Here is a 14471-nt window from a genome sequence, read left to right as displayed (position 1 = left end):
TCTCTCTCTCTCTTGATCTGGTTGCCATGTCCCAGGCCGGAGTCCACGATGACTACGTGCAGGAGGATGCCTCCTAGATCGGTGAAGGGTGACAAGAGAAGGCACCCTGGCTGAGGGAGACAGCCTGGGCAAAGGTGTAGAGGTTGCAGTAGACATTTTTTTAACTGCAACCCAAAAAAGAAGGGGCCAAACCCGCCGTAAGACAGAGAAAGTCGAAGCTTAGAGAGGCTCCGGGGCTCTGTAGATCCTGAAACAAGTTTATTGGGTTCATTAACTTTAATGAGACGAAGACACGCCTCCTCCACCCTGCTAGCCCAACTTGCTTAAGCTCGAGGGTTGGTTTCTGCTCAGCCAGCGAGGTGCCCCGGATCCCCACCCTCGGGCTACAAGATCCGCCCGCCCCCGCCGTCGGGCAGCCGAGCTCCAGGCGCTCTGCATCCAATCGGAGCCCAGCCCCACCTGCAGCTCGCCCAGAGTCCAATCCCTCTGGGCTTGGCTCCACTCCTGCCACTATTCCTCGGCGTGGCTCCGCCTCCAGCCCCGGCCCGAGTCTGGGCTGAGCCTAACTTCTATTTCGCTCCGCCCTCGAGCCAATCGCCGGCCCTGGATCTCCTATGGCCCCGCCTTCGGGCCCGCCCCGGCCCAGTCCCGGGCCTGGCCTGCTCCGGCCCCACCCTCGGCCCGCCCCGCCGTCGGTGCGCGGCGGCCGGGAAGGCACCGCCCGCAGACGCTCTGCACTGCCGACCCGAGAGCTACCCGTAGAGGGCCGGCGGCGCGAGCGGAGTGGGTCGGGCGGGGCCGAGCCGGGCCGGGGGCCGTGTGGGGGCCGGGCGGCGGCCGGGCCGGCGGACGGCGGGATGGGCTGCACCGTGAGTGCCGAGGACAAGGCGGCGGCCGAGCGCTCCAAGATGATCGACAAGAACCTGCGGGAAGACGGCGAGAAGGCGGCGCGGGAGGTGAAGTTGCTGCTTTTGGGTGAGGCCGCGCCCTGCGCTGGGACCCCCGATTTCCCGCCCGAATCCCCAGACAAGGACTTGACCTCCAGCCTGAGGGCCTTGAACTCCCGGACTCAGCCTGGACCCCCACACCTGGACTTGAACTCCCAGCCCCCGCCTGGTCAGGACACCCAAATAATGGCTCAAAACTCTGGGTTGGCCTAGACTTCTGATCCCTAACCCAGGCTCTAGGTTAGACCCTCAACACGTCGCAGACGCCAAACCCCCAGACCCAGAGCCCTGCTTGACCATCCACCCTTGCTGACCAACCTCACAGACCCTCAGAGCCCCTGCCTTGTCCTTCCATCCTTCCCTAGACTTTACTCAAAGCTCCAGAACCCCACTTGGCCCCCACCCTCAAGCACCACCTGTTTCCCCCACCTGCTCCCCTTGCTCCTATTGGGCATGAATATCCCTGGGGCCCCTGCCAGGTCCTCACCCACTCCCTCCTTCCCGCTCTGTGCCCCATCCCTACTCTGAACCCTGTATCCTCCACCTGTGCACCCTGACACCAAGGTACCTCTCAAGTGGAAGCTGTGATTGCTCATGAGCCCTCTCTCCAGCCGGAACCCCCAAACCTTTAGCGATCCTTGTTCCCTCCATCTGGCCCACCTGGTCCCTCTCTGCCCACTGTACTTCTCAGACCCCCTGCTCCTTCTCCCGAAGTCCTCTCCCACAACCTCTGCCTACCTCAGATTCCCCCCACCCCGCCTGCCCCATGTGGGCTGGGCCGGGCTGGGAGGAGGGGGCCCAGACGGAGGGGCTGGACTGAGGCTCCACTGGTTGCGCTGGGGGAGGGAGCCAGGCCTCAAGCTTCCCGGGGAGATTCCGCCGGCTGGCTGTTTCCCAGTTTCTAAGCCCCATCTGGGCCGGTGAGGGGGGCGTCTGGGGAGTAGGAGGGAGTGTGAGCGTGGAGGAGTTGGGGTTGCGGCGCCTCCAAGGCCAGGGAAGATGGTGGCTGCTTGAGGGGTGGGGGGAAGTGGAAGTGGTGAGACAGCCGACATATTGCTGCCCCGGCGGGCGGGCCGAGGCGATGTGCTGACGGGTGCTGGTCTTCCCGCACCCTTTCTGGGCCCAAAGGCCAAGGACTTGGCCTCTGGGAGTGGGGGGACCTGTCAGATCGTGAGGCCCTGTGCAGGGAAAGTGGCGGACCAGCTAGATGAGGACTGGGGGCCAGCTGGAGTTGGGGGCCGTCTGAGGTGGACTTTGGCAAAGACTGGGGGCCTGGTAGTTGTCCCAGTCCAGCCTCCCACTGGGAGCAGGTGTGGTGCCTTGTGGCTGCCTGATTCGGGGGGCTTCGGGGGGAGGGAGAGGGATGCCCTCCCAGCAGCGCTGGAGGCTGGACGGTGGATGTGGGGGGGTGTGGCCCCTCAGTCTCAGAGCCGCGGTGGGGTCCCCAGGCTGTGAAAAGCAGAGCTTTCCTTGCTGGGGGCCTGGCCGAGGGACAGCGTGTCTTCCATCCGAGCCCATCTGTTGACTGTCCCTGGGGGCCTGGCCTCAGGGGCACAGCCCAGAGGTTTCAAAATGGCATCCGTTCAGCCGCCGCTGCGGGTAGGAAGAGAAGGGGCGGGAAGGGGCGGCGGCCCAGCCTCCCGGGCTGTTTTGCGTTGGGCGCTTGCCTCTTCCTGTCTCCGCTGCGAGTGCGGCAGCACCAGTGAGTGGGTGTCGCCAAGGTGGAGGGCCCGTTGCTGATGCCCGCTGGGCCCGGGTAGGGTGCTTCCGGTACCGCTGTCTACCGGTGCCCACCCCGAGGCTGCTGGCCGGCCCCTTCCCAGGCCGCTGGGCTGAGATGTGCGACTGGGCCATAGGGCCGGGGTCCAGAGGGCTCCTGGCCCTGTGTGTCCCAGCCTCGTTCCACTAGTCTTGCTCCTTGGAGCTCAGCTCAGGGTTTGGGCCTGGCAACCCCTCCCACACGGGGCTGGCAGCAAGCATGGGTGCAGGGTCTGGCTCAGCATTTTCTAGGCTGGGGAGTCCATCTCAGCATTCTGCTCCTCTGGCCTTTGCTTCCTCTGTTGAATGGGCTTCCTGGGTTTGGGCCAGAGGAGTGCTGGGCCCAGGATGGGGAGAACAGGGGCCTCATGGAGGTTCCTGCTGGGGATAGTGGATGGGAGCTGAGACCCTGAAGAGGGTGTACCGCAAGGGGCTGAGACACCTACCTCTGCCTGAAATTGGGGACCCATGGCTGCCTGGGTAAGTGTCCTGGCTGGCCATTCCTCTCCCATCCAGGTACAGGGAGGTGTTGGGAGCCCAGCCGGGGCAGCTTCAGAGTGCTGGGCGCCTGTCCCACGTAGCGGGAAGAACTCTGTCCAGGCAACGGGACTCTTCGGTTGGGCAATTGCCAGCCTTCCCTTCCAGCCAGAACCACGCCTGCTGCCCCACCCGCATGCTGGCTCCTTGCCCTCCTGGGTAGCCCTGCTGGCGGCTGGGCACCGGGGGGCAGAGGCAGCTGTGGTACACACCAGTGAGAGTGTTTTTCCTGGTAGTTTGGTGGAGGGGGCAGAGCTGCTGATGCCAGCCCTACTTCAGGGACAGCCCCCACCGCCACCTAGTTCAACCTGACTGACCGACAATCCCCAGGTGGAATCTGGGGCCTTGGGCTGGGTACTTAAGAGAAAGGAGAAGCCAGAGTGTGTGTTTGGGGGATGTCTCTGATTTAGGATGGGCTTGTGTGGGCAGCCTACGGAGAAAGGAGAGACTGTCCCTCGTGGGTTCCATGAAAGCTGCAGGGTATAAATACGGCCCTTCTCCCTTGCCCCTGGGACTTTGCCTCTGCTCTGCTAGCTTGGCATGCGTTTCCCTTCTTTCCGTCTAACTCACTCCTACTTGATTGTTCTTCAAGACTCTGCTCCGGGACCACCTTCCAGGATCCTTCCTTGATAACTCCCCTTCACGGTGGCTGCCGAAACTCCTCCCCTGGCTCTTGGTGCTACTGCTTCCGCCATCAGAGCGTCATATTTGCTTGGGTGACTGCTGCCTACCTTGAGACTACAGGGGCAGGTTGTGTCCTATTCGTTTCTGAGCCTTCTGGGCCAAGCGTAGAGCCCGACACCTATTGACTGCTGCTTGTCTGTTGAATGAAGGACGTGCTACGAGTCTGAACTCAGTCTTGGGGATAGGTGGGTAGATGGAGGAGTAAGATGGCAGTCACTGGACCTGACATATTGTGGGCAGGTGGCAAGGGCGCAGTGTTGGCCCAGTGACAGGGACTGTTGGGGGATAGCAGGAAGAAGTTCTTCAGACTGTTTCTTCCTCAACTCCCCACCTGCCCTGCTGGGTCCTCCAAGACAGCCCTCATTCCACCCCGTGCAGAACTCTTGCTGACGAGTCCGTAGCCTGTCACAGGGCAGAGCACGCAGTAGGGCCTCCAGCCATTCCTAGGATAGTGGTGTGGCATGCTTCCTTTCAGCTCGGGCAGTTTGGGGACTGCCACAGGCCTGCTGTCTTCACCGCTCCAGGAGAGTCTGTCTATCTCTCAAGGCTGGGACGGCCCCCCAGCCCGGGGACTCAGGCCAGAGCAATGTTGCAGGAGTTCTTGGCCTGGCCAGTGCAGGGACTGCACATACAAGGGCTCAATTAGGTTTACCAAAAGAAAAAGAAGCGAGTTTTGTGGTCTCTGTCCTGTCTGTGTGTCTAACAAATGGCCTGGCATACAGTAGGTGCCAATTAAGCATGTATGGAAAGAATGACGCTATAGAGCACATCCATGAACAGGGATAAGTAATTCTGGGCCTGTTGCTTGGCACTTGGTCTAGCCGGAGAAGGGGTAGCCTGGGATCCGCATCAGCTGGGTAATGGGAAGAGACTGAATGGAGTGTGTGAGGGGGGCGGTCCTCTGAGTGGCTTTGAAAAATGAGCAGCATTTGCTAGGGGTAGGTATGGGGCAGAGGGACCAACTCAACGAGGGTGGCTGGAAGGCCTGGCCTGGGGGAGGAGGGCTCACCTCTTTGGACTAGCTCTTGGGGTCACACAGACGTAGGTGCCAATCCCAGCTCCACCTAGTGCACTCGGTGAGAAACGCAGCGACAGGTGAAATCCTGTAGGTGTTCTGTTCCCCATCTGTAACCTGGGAACAGGGCGCCTGCCTGCAGCCACAGGTGTTGTGGGGACAGTGCCCCAAAGCCTGGAGGTGAGAAAACAAGTGAGAAAGCCCCTCCTGGCTCCTACTGAGTTGAGAGTTTGGTGGGGAGGGCTCTCCCCAGCCTACAGGCTGCCTGGCCCCGGTATGGAGGCTCTGGGGAACCCCCTCCCTTGCCCTCCGGCAGCTGCTCGCAGCAAATAAAGACACCGAGGTGCGTAGACAATTGGTGCCAGCTGGAGTGACAGACTGTCCTGGGGACCATAAGCCCAACCTCTGGGGACTGAGCGGCCTTCCTGGGGGCCTAAGGTTGGCGGTGTGGCTGCGCCCTAGGCACCAGGTGGGCTGGTACCCAGACCGGCCTCCAGCCTCCCAGTTCTCCCCACAGCCTCTGAGGTCCAGGCTGGAGCTCATTAGCACTTGAATGGGGGGCGGGGTAGCTTGGGCCTCCAGTCTCTCCTTCCCACCCCTCCCCCAGGCTGGGCGAGGCTTTGTCTTCCCGAGCAGCGGCCCTGGAGCTCCCACGCTGGGAAGTGAGCTAGGGTCCAAGCCACTTCTGACCCCCGGTGCTGTGTCCTGCCCAGTCCCACTGGGCTCAGCCCCTGCCCCTAGTGCTGGTGCAGCCAGCAGGAGGGACCTCTAGACAGGAGTGGGACTGGGTCCTTCAGGGGATACCCTGAGCCAGGAGACTGAGTGAATCGGGGTGGCTTTGCGAAGAAAGTGAGGCTGGCACTCAGCTGAGGGCATCCCGGGAGGGTGGGGGTGGAGAACCCCAGGCAGAGCAGAGCAGGTGGCAAGGAGAGAGGGAGTGAGCGGTCTCCAGAGCTGGAGGTGGAAGTCAAGCCAGCTGGGGAGCACAGGCTTCCATGCCATGCCCCGAGGCAGCACCAGGCCACCCACTGTGCTGAGTTGGAGCCTAGGCTGCCAGATGAGGGCTGGCATGGTGAGGGACCCCTGCAGGCCTGGGCGGCCTGTCGGGGGTTGGCCCTGGGCTGGCCTGAGCTGCAGGGTCACTGGGTAGCATCATTGGTGTCCTAGGCCTGCAAACAGTTGCCCAGCGAGTGACAGCAGGTACAGGTGGGGCCTGATCCCATCCCAGGGAGGTCACTAAGCCTCCAGCACTGCAGGGGCTGGCACTTGGGGTGGCTTGGGCCACAGGTGGGCACAGCAGTCTCTCTTGGTTTCTGTCTCTAAGCCACCCATTCGTTTGGCAGGAATGGGATGGAAGATGCTCTGTCCGCATAAGCTTTGTCCACTTAGGGAGCCGGGCCTCGCCCCATCACACCCCCCACAGAGGATGAGGTGGTTTGACCTGGAGCCTGAGTGCTGCCTCCCCAAAACCGCTTTGTGCTCTGGGAGGCAGCTCTGGGCAGATGGGGGCAGGGCCCAGGCCAGCATTTGTCCTGTCTTCACAATATCTTTCTTGGGACAGGAGTCGCAATCTAGAAGTACACTGAGGGGGGAGGGGTCATCAGGTTCTGACTAGGCTACAGCTCATGGGCCCTCCCAAGGACCCATTTCAAGGGCCCAGACGAGGACAGAGGTCTAAGCCCTATGAAGGTGGCCCTGGTACCTCAGGCAGGGCTCTCAGGCAGCCAGCCCCTCTCTCAGCCGCAGGGTGGGACCCCTCCAGCCTGGAGCTCCTGTTCTTACTAAACCCCAACCCCATCCTCATCCTCACCCCAGTGCTGCTGCTTGGCGCTGTGTTCATCTTGGTGGTTTGGGAGGAATAATCTCCTTGGAATCACCAAACAGTTGCTGGGTCGGGTTGGGTCACGGTGTTGGCCTTCTGCACACATTTCCAAGGCTCGGCAGCGAGTGCCAGGTCAGTTTGAAGCAAAGCCTGAAGGTGGGATCGTCTAAAGCTTGTTGAGAAGCTTATTGAGAAGGTCTGGAGGATTCTGGGGTGCAAGGCTGCTCAGCCTCAAAATAGGCATGGGGGGTGTCGATGGCAGCACCCACGGTGCCGTGGACGGGAGGAGGGGCAGTGAAGTCTGCATGGCAGGGCTGGGCCTCTCGGGGAAGTGGTGTCCACACCGGAGGAAAAGGAGGAAGCAGCTGGAGGAGGAGGAGCCCAAAAGAGGAAGAAGCTAGAGGGCTGCTCCTGTTCTGTGCCGGGGTGGGGGTGTGAGCCCTCTCAACTGGGGGATCTGGAAGGTGAACCCCACCTGCTCAGGCTCATCTCTATATAGCCCCGAGGGCCACTGCTGGTAGTCACTAGGTTGGCGTCATTCCAGGCAACTCTGTCCCTGTCCCACCTCAGCAGCTACTGGGCCCAGGATCTCAGAAAAGGTGGTGCGTTTGAGAAGGATTCCAGGCCCCTCCTTCGACCACAGGAAGTGGTGGCTGGGAGAGGGACTGCGGCAGGGTGGGGGGGCGGCTAGCAGGAAAGCCAAGGGCTGCTGTTATATTCCCGAGCGGCCATTGCCCTGCAAAGCCGGAAGGCCGGCTACAGGCCGAGATGAATGCCCGGAAATGGAGCAGCAGCCCTGGGATTAGCTCACTCTGGGTTTCCCCTGCCCGGGAGTGGACAGAGGGGCCCTTAGTCCAGCCTAAGGATTCCCCTCTGCTACTACTACCCGCTGGGCCTGGGGGTACCATCACTGGGCCTCAGTTTCCCCTCGGTGATAATAGCAGCTGTCTCTGATTGGGCTGTGAGTATTAGGTAGGACTGGACTCTTCAGGGTCTCATCATATTTAACCCTGTGAATCTGGGACTGACATTATGTCCATTTCACTGGTGGGGAAACAGGCTCGGGGCTATTACGTGACTTACCCAGTATGTGGAGACACCACCGTGCGACCACATAGTGCCTGAGCACCTGTCCACAGCTACCTGTGTCCGTCGGGAGTCTGTGCCCAACTGGCAAGAGTTGGTCAGTCAGGACGAGAGGCAGATGCTGTGGGTCCACGGGTTTTCTACTTATGCTTGGCGACCTGTCTCTGGGGGGCCCCAATTCCTCTTTTAGGAGATTCTTTCAATCCGCCTGCCCTGGAGGTTGGGGACCCAAGAGTCTGTTCGTGAATCTTTTTCCTGTTCAAAGCCAGAAGTCTGCTGTGTGGCCGTGGGGTGACTTTACCCCAGTGCAGCTGCCCATCTTCCCTCCCATCCCGTGTTCCGTCACAGAAGGGACTGAGGTCATAGTTCGGCCACTGAGTACTTCACTTGTCTCCTAACATTATGCTCGTTCCTCCCATAACCCCTGGGCTCAGGTGGACTGAGACGAGGCCTGAGGAAGGGTCAGAGGCTGTCAAAGTCCAGGGTGGGGGCCCCTGAGGCCGGGAGTTGTCCAGATGAGAAGGGAAGAGCTTTCCCGCAGAGGGCTCGCACTAAGCAAAGGCTGTGGTGGGCTGCCTGCAGTGCGGTGTGGCAGCCGAATGTGTCCGCAGCGGGCTGGCGACAGCAGGGTGGGTGAGGAGGCCGTCCCTCATGCGCCTTAGCCTGTGAACCCGAGCTGTGTGGCCTTGCCTTCCCTCACGGAGGTTCCTGGGCGTTCTGCTCTGTGTTATCAGGCCAGGCCGTGGGGGCTGAGGAGCTTGAGAGAGGCTTTAGGACAGCTAACGAGGATGCTTCAAGGGCCTGCTGGGCCATGAGGCCACACACAAAGCAGAGAACTTGCATCTTCATGGCTACTCAAGACCTTGGGTCCCAGAAAGCCCACTCCCCTGCCTTCTTCACTGTGTGACCTCAGGCTGTCCTTTTCCCTCTCTGTGCCCGGCGCTGGGACGTGTGACATCATGATTCTCAGCAAGGCCTCGTGGCTTGTGGGCACAGAGACAAGCTGTGTGCTTAGGCTGGATCTCGGGGCAGTTTGGGGTGAGTGTGAGGATCTGAGGGAGGCCGCTCAGGGCAGGCCTTGAGTTTACCATACTCCCTGGGGGGTACATTTCATAGATGGGAACACTGAGGCCTGAGGGCTGGGCATCTCACGGAGGGCCCACCATAGCAAACCCGAAGAGAGGTTGGTGGGGGGGACTCAGATTCTTGGAAAACAGCAAAGGCATTCCTGCAACAAAGAAGCATCCAGGAAGAGGAGGATGTCAAATGGCCCGGCTCCTTGGGTGACCTGGGCCAGGTCCAGCATCTCCTGGCTCCTGTAGAAGGTGAGACCTGTAGCCTAAGGGCCTCCTTTCCAAGCTGGCCTGCCTTACCCGGTGCCTCTGTTTCCCTCTGTCCGATGGGCAGGGCCCCACTACAGGCGACACAGCCCTGTCCCGGAAAGCCCTCTCCGCATCTGGGAGGCCCCGAGGCCGCTCCCTTACACAGAGAGCTCTGACTTGGGAGTAATAGGCCGGATCTTGGTTGCTAATGCTTCTCTGGTGGGGGCATCATGAAGGCATGGAAGCCACTGGAGGCCGCCCAAGTGGCAGAGACTGGAGAGAGGGAGTTTCCAGGTTTATTAGGGCATCTGGGGAAGGCAAGGCCACACTTGTGGGTGGGAATGTCGCAGCCCTCATCCAAGACTCAAGTCCCTGCCCCTCACAGTGCCAGACCCTTACGGAGAGCCTTGGAGGGAGTGAGGGGACCGAAGAATAGCACCTGGAGGAAGGAAGAGACGCCGGGGGCGGGGCTTGGAGGGCCTTTGTCTGGCAGACCCCTCCCCCTCCCCGTCTCTCCCTTTTCCATTGTTCCCCTGTGTGCGGGGGGTCTCCGCCGGCGGAGGGCCTCCCAGGCCTGGGAGAGGGCGTTGAGTGAGGGTCCAGGCACCTCCCCCAGCTGCCCCTAGCCTAGGCTGCTTTTCAGAAGCAAAGGCTCCCCAGCACTGCCCAGCCCCCACCTCGTCCTCCGTCTCTGGCTGCCGGGCTCCCCCTGGCGGTAGCGCGGCCTGGGACCCTGAGGCTGTAGGGGAGGGGCCAGAGCGAAGGGGCCCGGAACCACTGGCTGGGCCAGAGACGTGGCACCTTCCTGGGATGAGAGTGGGAGGTGGTGCCCAGGCAGCCTTTGGGGTAGGCTTCCCAAGGTTCACTCCCACCTTCTCCCTGTGCCCCACTAGGGCCGGCTGGGGGGTGGCCGTGGAGGCGGGCCTGGTACTGTGGGTTTGAGCTGGGCTGCAGCCCAAGTCTACCCTGTGGTCCCAGCCCTGCTGCTTATGAGAATCTCTGCCCTCGGGCCGCCACGTCAGCTGGCTGCTCTCCCTAGCCCCATGTGTTCCAGGGGAGCCCACCAGCGCCGGAGCCTCTGCGCAGCGTTCCGAGCATGGAGGCAGGGAGCAGTGACTGCGGCAAGGCTCCGGGATGGGAAGGAGGCTCCAGCTATGGAGGAGTCCTGGCTGATGTGGAGGGGGAGTGACAGACTCACAGCCAGAAGCCCAGACAGGCCCAAGTGGCTCTGACTGATGCCCCACGGTCCCCAAGTCCCAGCAGGGAGCGGCGGTGCGGAGCCAGCCTGTGAGCCACTGGTCATTGCCCGCCACCGTGCCTGTGTCTGAAAGCCTCAGAAACTCTCCTTCTGATGAGATGGCCACAGCAGGCCACTCTGCAGGTTGTGGTTACAGTGACCTATGCAGTATGGTTATTGTAGGCAGCAGGAAATGAAAGGTTTGGGGACATCTGTGAGCCTCCTTAGAGTAGAAACATAGTGATAACTTTTATCTGAGTGTTCACCGTGTGCTGGGCGCTATGCGAAGCGCTTTGTGCCTAATCCTCCCCTCCCTCTTGGAGGAGAGAATGGTGGTGTCCTGTGTCACAGATGGGGTGCCAGAGCAAGGGCATGAAGGGGGTGAGGTCCTTGGAGACATCAGGAAGGATCAGGGTGGGCACCAGAGCTGTGGGAGGTCTGGACCTCCCTCTGGGAGAGGATCTGAGAGTGAGAGACAGGCCAGCTGGCCACTTGAGGCCTGACAGCCTCTGCAGAAGGGAAACTGAGGCCAGAGAGGACAACAGCAGCATGTCAGGGCCTCCCAGCAGGGCAAAGCCTTGTCCGGGACGTAGAGGGTCCAAGATTGACAGACAGCAGTGACCCGATGCTGGGGCTGGAAGTCGGTATTAGGCGACAGGACCAGAGGGCCATGTCTCTGCTGCAGCTCTCTGCTGCAGTGGCCCCGCTGGCCTGGTTCGGGCAGGTGGAGCTGTGCCGTCTCCCTTCCCCCACCCGGTGCCTCCTCCCTCGGTCGGGGCGCAGCGCTCCCAGAGTGCAAGCAGATGTGCTAATGCGGAGCAGCCACTGTCGCCAGCATATCGTGGCAGTTACTCCCTGCCTGCTGGGGGCCCAGCAGCTGTGCCCTGGGGCAAGGGCTGCGAGGTTTCTTCTTGGTGGGAAGAGGTATGGCCCAAAGGGAACACCAAAGCCATCCTAGGGAGCCTCTGTGGGCCCCTCTGATCTCACCCAGCTGGAGAAGGGAGTGCCTGGTGGGGTCCTCTGTGGGCAGGAGACTCCTGCCACCTCCTATCGCAAGCCCCTCGGCAGCAGTCCGGGGCCAGCCAGTGAAGCCCCCTCCTCTGAGGGACAGTTGCAGGGCTGGGTGGGAGGAACTGGGTCCCCAGGATCAGCAGGGTACAAGCAAACTCTGAGCCCAGTACTAGCTTATCTGTTAGGGGAGCACTGTCAGGCCCTGATGAGATAGGGCCCCGGGGGAGGGGGGCAGAGGGGAGGAGGGAGGCTGGGACCCACAGCTCCTGGGGCACCTGGCCCTACCTGTTGCACCGTCTCATCACCTCTGCCCCTGCTCCCTGGTCTGCTTACTGTGGCTGCTCCTGGGCCATGCCTCTGCTTCTGTCCCTGTGTTCTCCGCAGTTTCCTGCCTGGCCACCAGTACCACACCCTCGTCCTGCCACTCACTCCTTCCTGCTTGAATCACAGCTGCTGGGAGGACAGAGAGAATGCCCTGAGTCCAGGGATGGGGGCTCCCTGATTTTGATTTGTCCACCTGTCGAATGGGGGTGGAGAATGTCCTCCTAACCCTCGAAATGGGACAGGAAGGGAGCCTGAGGCTCAAAGGGGATAGGAAAGTGGACCCCCAGTTGGCTGGGGCAGGAACAAGTATCCTGGCTCCGGCCTGGTCACCGAGGTACTGCCCACCTCTGTGCCTGCCGGGTCTGCTGTGCTAGGGAAATCAGATGCAAAGCAAGCGTGTGCTGTTACCCTGTCTCTGGGCAGGGCCCCGGACGCCACGCCACTTTACCGAGGGAGTGGTCAAAAGGCCAGACAGGGAAACTGGTGCCTCGGGTGGACACACTCAAGAGCGGACACCTCACCAAAGTCCCGGGTGTCCTGTGGTCTGGACAGCTGCCCACTCTGAGTCTAGGTCTGCCTGGCTGGGACTGGCATGGTTGGTCTAACCCATCACTTCACGTCCATGACCTTGTTCCCCCACTGGGCCCCCAGTACTGGCTGAGACACCTGATTCCTGAGTCCTCCTGAGTCTGCCCCAGGATGTGCTTCCTTCCTCCTGGTGGGAGCAAGTGGCAATGGGGGAAGGACAGCCAGGAGGTCACCTGGCCCCTGCGGTTCGCCTGTCCAGTGCTGCCCTCCCTGGCCCTGGAGGATGGGCCTCCGTGATTGGGCATCTCTCAGCCTTCCTAGGCCCTCTCCCCATGTCTCCACTCAGCAGGTGTGGGGTGTAGGTGTGGGGAACCCTGGCTGTTCCTCTGCCGTGCACAGCCCAGTGCAGAAGCGGGAGCACTGCCATTTGACCAAGCCCGTGTCCGGGGGAATGCCCCGGGACGAGTGCTTCTAGTGCACAGGGGCTGAACTGATAGAGGGGCTCGCTGCCTCAGCACCACCCCCTAGCCTGCCCAGAGCCTGAACATTTGCCCCCCATCTCCCCCCACTAGCTCCCTATCCTGGGAAGCAGGCCTGGGACAGTCAGAAGCCCAGTGATCCCTGGCAGCTGGTGCCATTTATGAGGAGAGCCCAGACCCTTCTTCTCGGGGAGGCCACTGGGTTGTGGACCTACCCAGGCCTGCCCCTGTGAGGGCCGCAGCTGTGCCTCAGTTTCCCCGGGTAAAATGTGGATCTGGGGTGGGAGGTAGGGCAAGTGGAGGTGGGCAGGGGCCTTGGCGGGGACAAGGTGGGGGTGTTCTCCTACTGTCTGGAGGGCACAGCAGAGACTCGAAGCACCGTCTGCTCAGGAAGGCAGGGAGCGAACCCAGTGACAGGTGCAGTCGGGGCCTGAGGACAGTGTGGCCCAGCTGCAGTACAGGGCTCTCAGGGCAGCTCTAGGAGGCCAGCAAGGTGGGCCAGGCACAGAGGGGATTATGACCGTGTGACAGCAGCCTCTCTGTGTTTCCTCATTTGCTCGGTGAGATTGCTGGGAGATGAAATTTCTTAGTTGGCGTGGTAGGCGTCCAATAGCATCTGACCCATAGAGGGCACCGTTTGTGCCTTTGCTGGTATGATTCTTGCTGACACTGTTCTTGCTGCTCACGTTAGTGTGTGTTAGCCCCTCGTCTGAGGTTGTCTTGACCTACCCTGAGGGATGTGGGAGCCAGAGTCCCCAGGTGTAGCCTCCCCACAGACCCCACCATGTACCCCGCTGAGTTGCTCAGAGGGACCGACCTGCCACGTTGATCAAGAGGGTTGGGACACATGGAAATGGGGCATGGGGCATGTGTGCCCAGCAGAGAACACTGTGTGGGCAAAGGCCTGGTGTTGGCAAGAGGCAGGGCCTGGCAGGTGCAGGTGTGACTGGCAGTGATGGGGAAGGAGCAGAGGGAACAGTCTGGGCGAGCCCTGGGAGGGAAAGCTGGCCCCACTGAGATGTGTTCTACTTGGAGTTTAGGACAGTGAAAGGAGGAGATGAGGTCCTGCCCCCACCCCGCTACCCCCCAGCCAGGGAGTTGGGGCAGCCCTCCTGGTTTTCACACTTCCCTGCAGACTCCCTGGGGAATGTGGGTTTCTGGGCTGCACCCCTCAAGGTCTGGCTTTGTGTGTCTAGGATGGGACGTGGGAATCTGCTTTTTTCTTCTTTCAAAAACAAAACAAAACAAGAACTACCCTCCCAGGGCCTCCTGCAGCACGTGAGCCGCATTTTGAGAAAAGCTGGGCAGGCCAGGCGCTATCCTGTGCGTCTCTCTGCCCATCTGAATCCTGGCCGCACAGTCTTGGGCCAGGACTACTTTTCTGAGCCTCAGCGTCCTTGTCTGTAAAATGGGAACAGAAACAGTATGTTTGTGGGACGCATATGACAGTCATGGGAAAGAGTACCAGCAAATCCCTCCGTGCTGGCCAAAGAGAATACAGAATGGGCGTCTGCCAGCCTCGGAAGCATAGTGCATCAGTCCAGGGGTGTGTGCGTGTGAGACTGCGTGTGTCGGTCATGCCGCGTGTCTCCCAAGTCCTGGGCTCCATCTGCTGAGGGTGGATTTGGGCCGTGCCTGGGAGGCAGGAGTATGACACTGTGCCCCAGCCCAGGCCCCTTGGCGGCTCAGAATGTGAGGAGAAGAGGGACCACTGCCCTGCG

At 61.2% G+C, this 14471-nt stretch overlaps 1 protein-coding gene and 1 long non-coding RNA gene across 2 annotated transcripts in view; one reads left to right on the top strand and one right to left on the bottom strand.

The window, feature by feature from the left end:
- Window positions 1–818: 818 nt before the first annotated feature.
- The window catches only part of GNAI2 (G protein subunit alpha i2), a 19937-nt gene continuing 6284 nt past the window's right edge, over window positions 819–14471 (top strand). The window contains exon 1 of the mRNA XM_008703762.2: window positions 819–975. Within this exon, the coding sequence (XP_008701984.2) occupies window positions 858–975 (118 nt within the window). The 5' untranslated portion in view covers window positions 819–857. The remainder of the gene's footprint in view (window positions 976–14471) is intronic.
- On the bottom strand, window positions 1460–4690 carry LOC121102500. The gene is made up of 2 exons (XR_005834550.1): window positions 3152–4690; window positions 1460–1880 (listed from the first exon to the last, which is right to left on the bottom strand). It is a non-coding gene; the product is annotated as an uncharacterized LOC121102500 (long non-coding RNA).

Source organism: Ursus maritimus, unplaced genomic scaffold (genome assembly GCF_017311325.1).
Source record: "Ursus maritimus isolate PB19 unplaced genomic scaffold, ASM1731132v1 scaffold_14, whole genome shotgun sequence".
Classification (NCBI taxonomy): Eukaryota; Metazoa; Chordata; class Mammalia; order Carnivora; family Ursidae; genus Ursus; species Ursus maritimus.
This window is presented reverse-complemented; position numbering and strand designations above follow the sequence as displayed.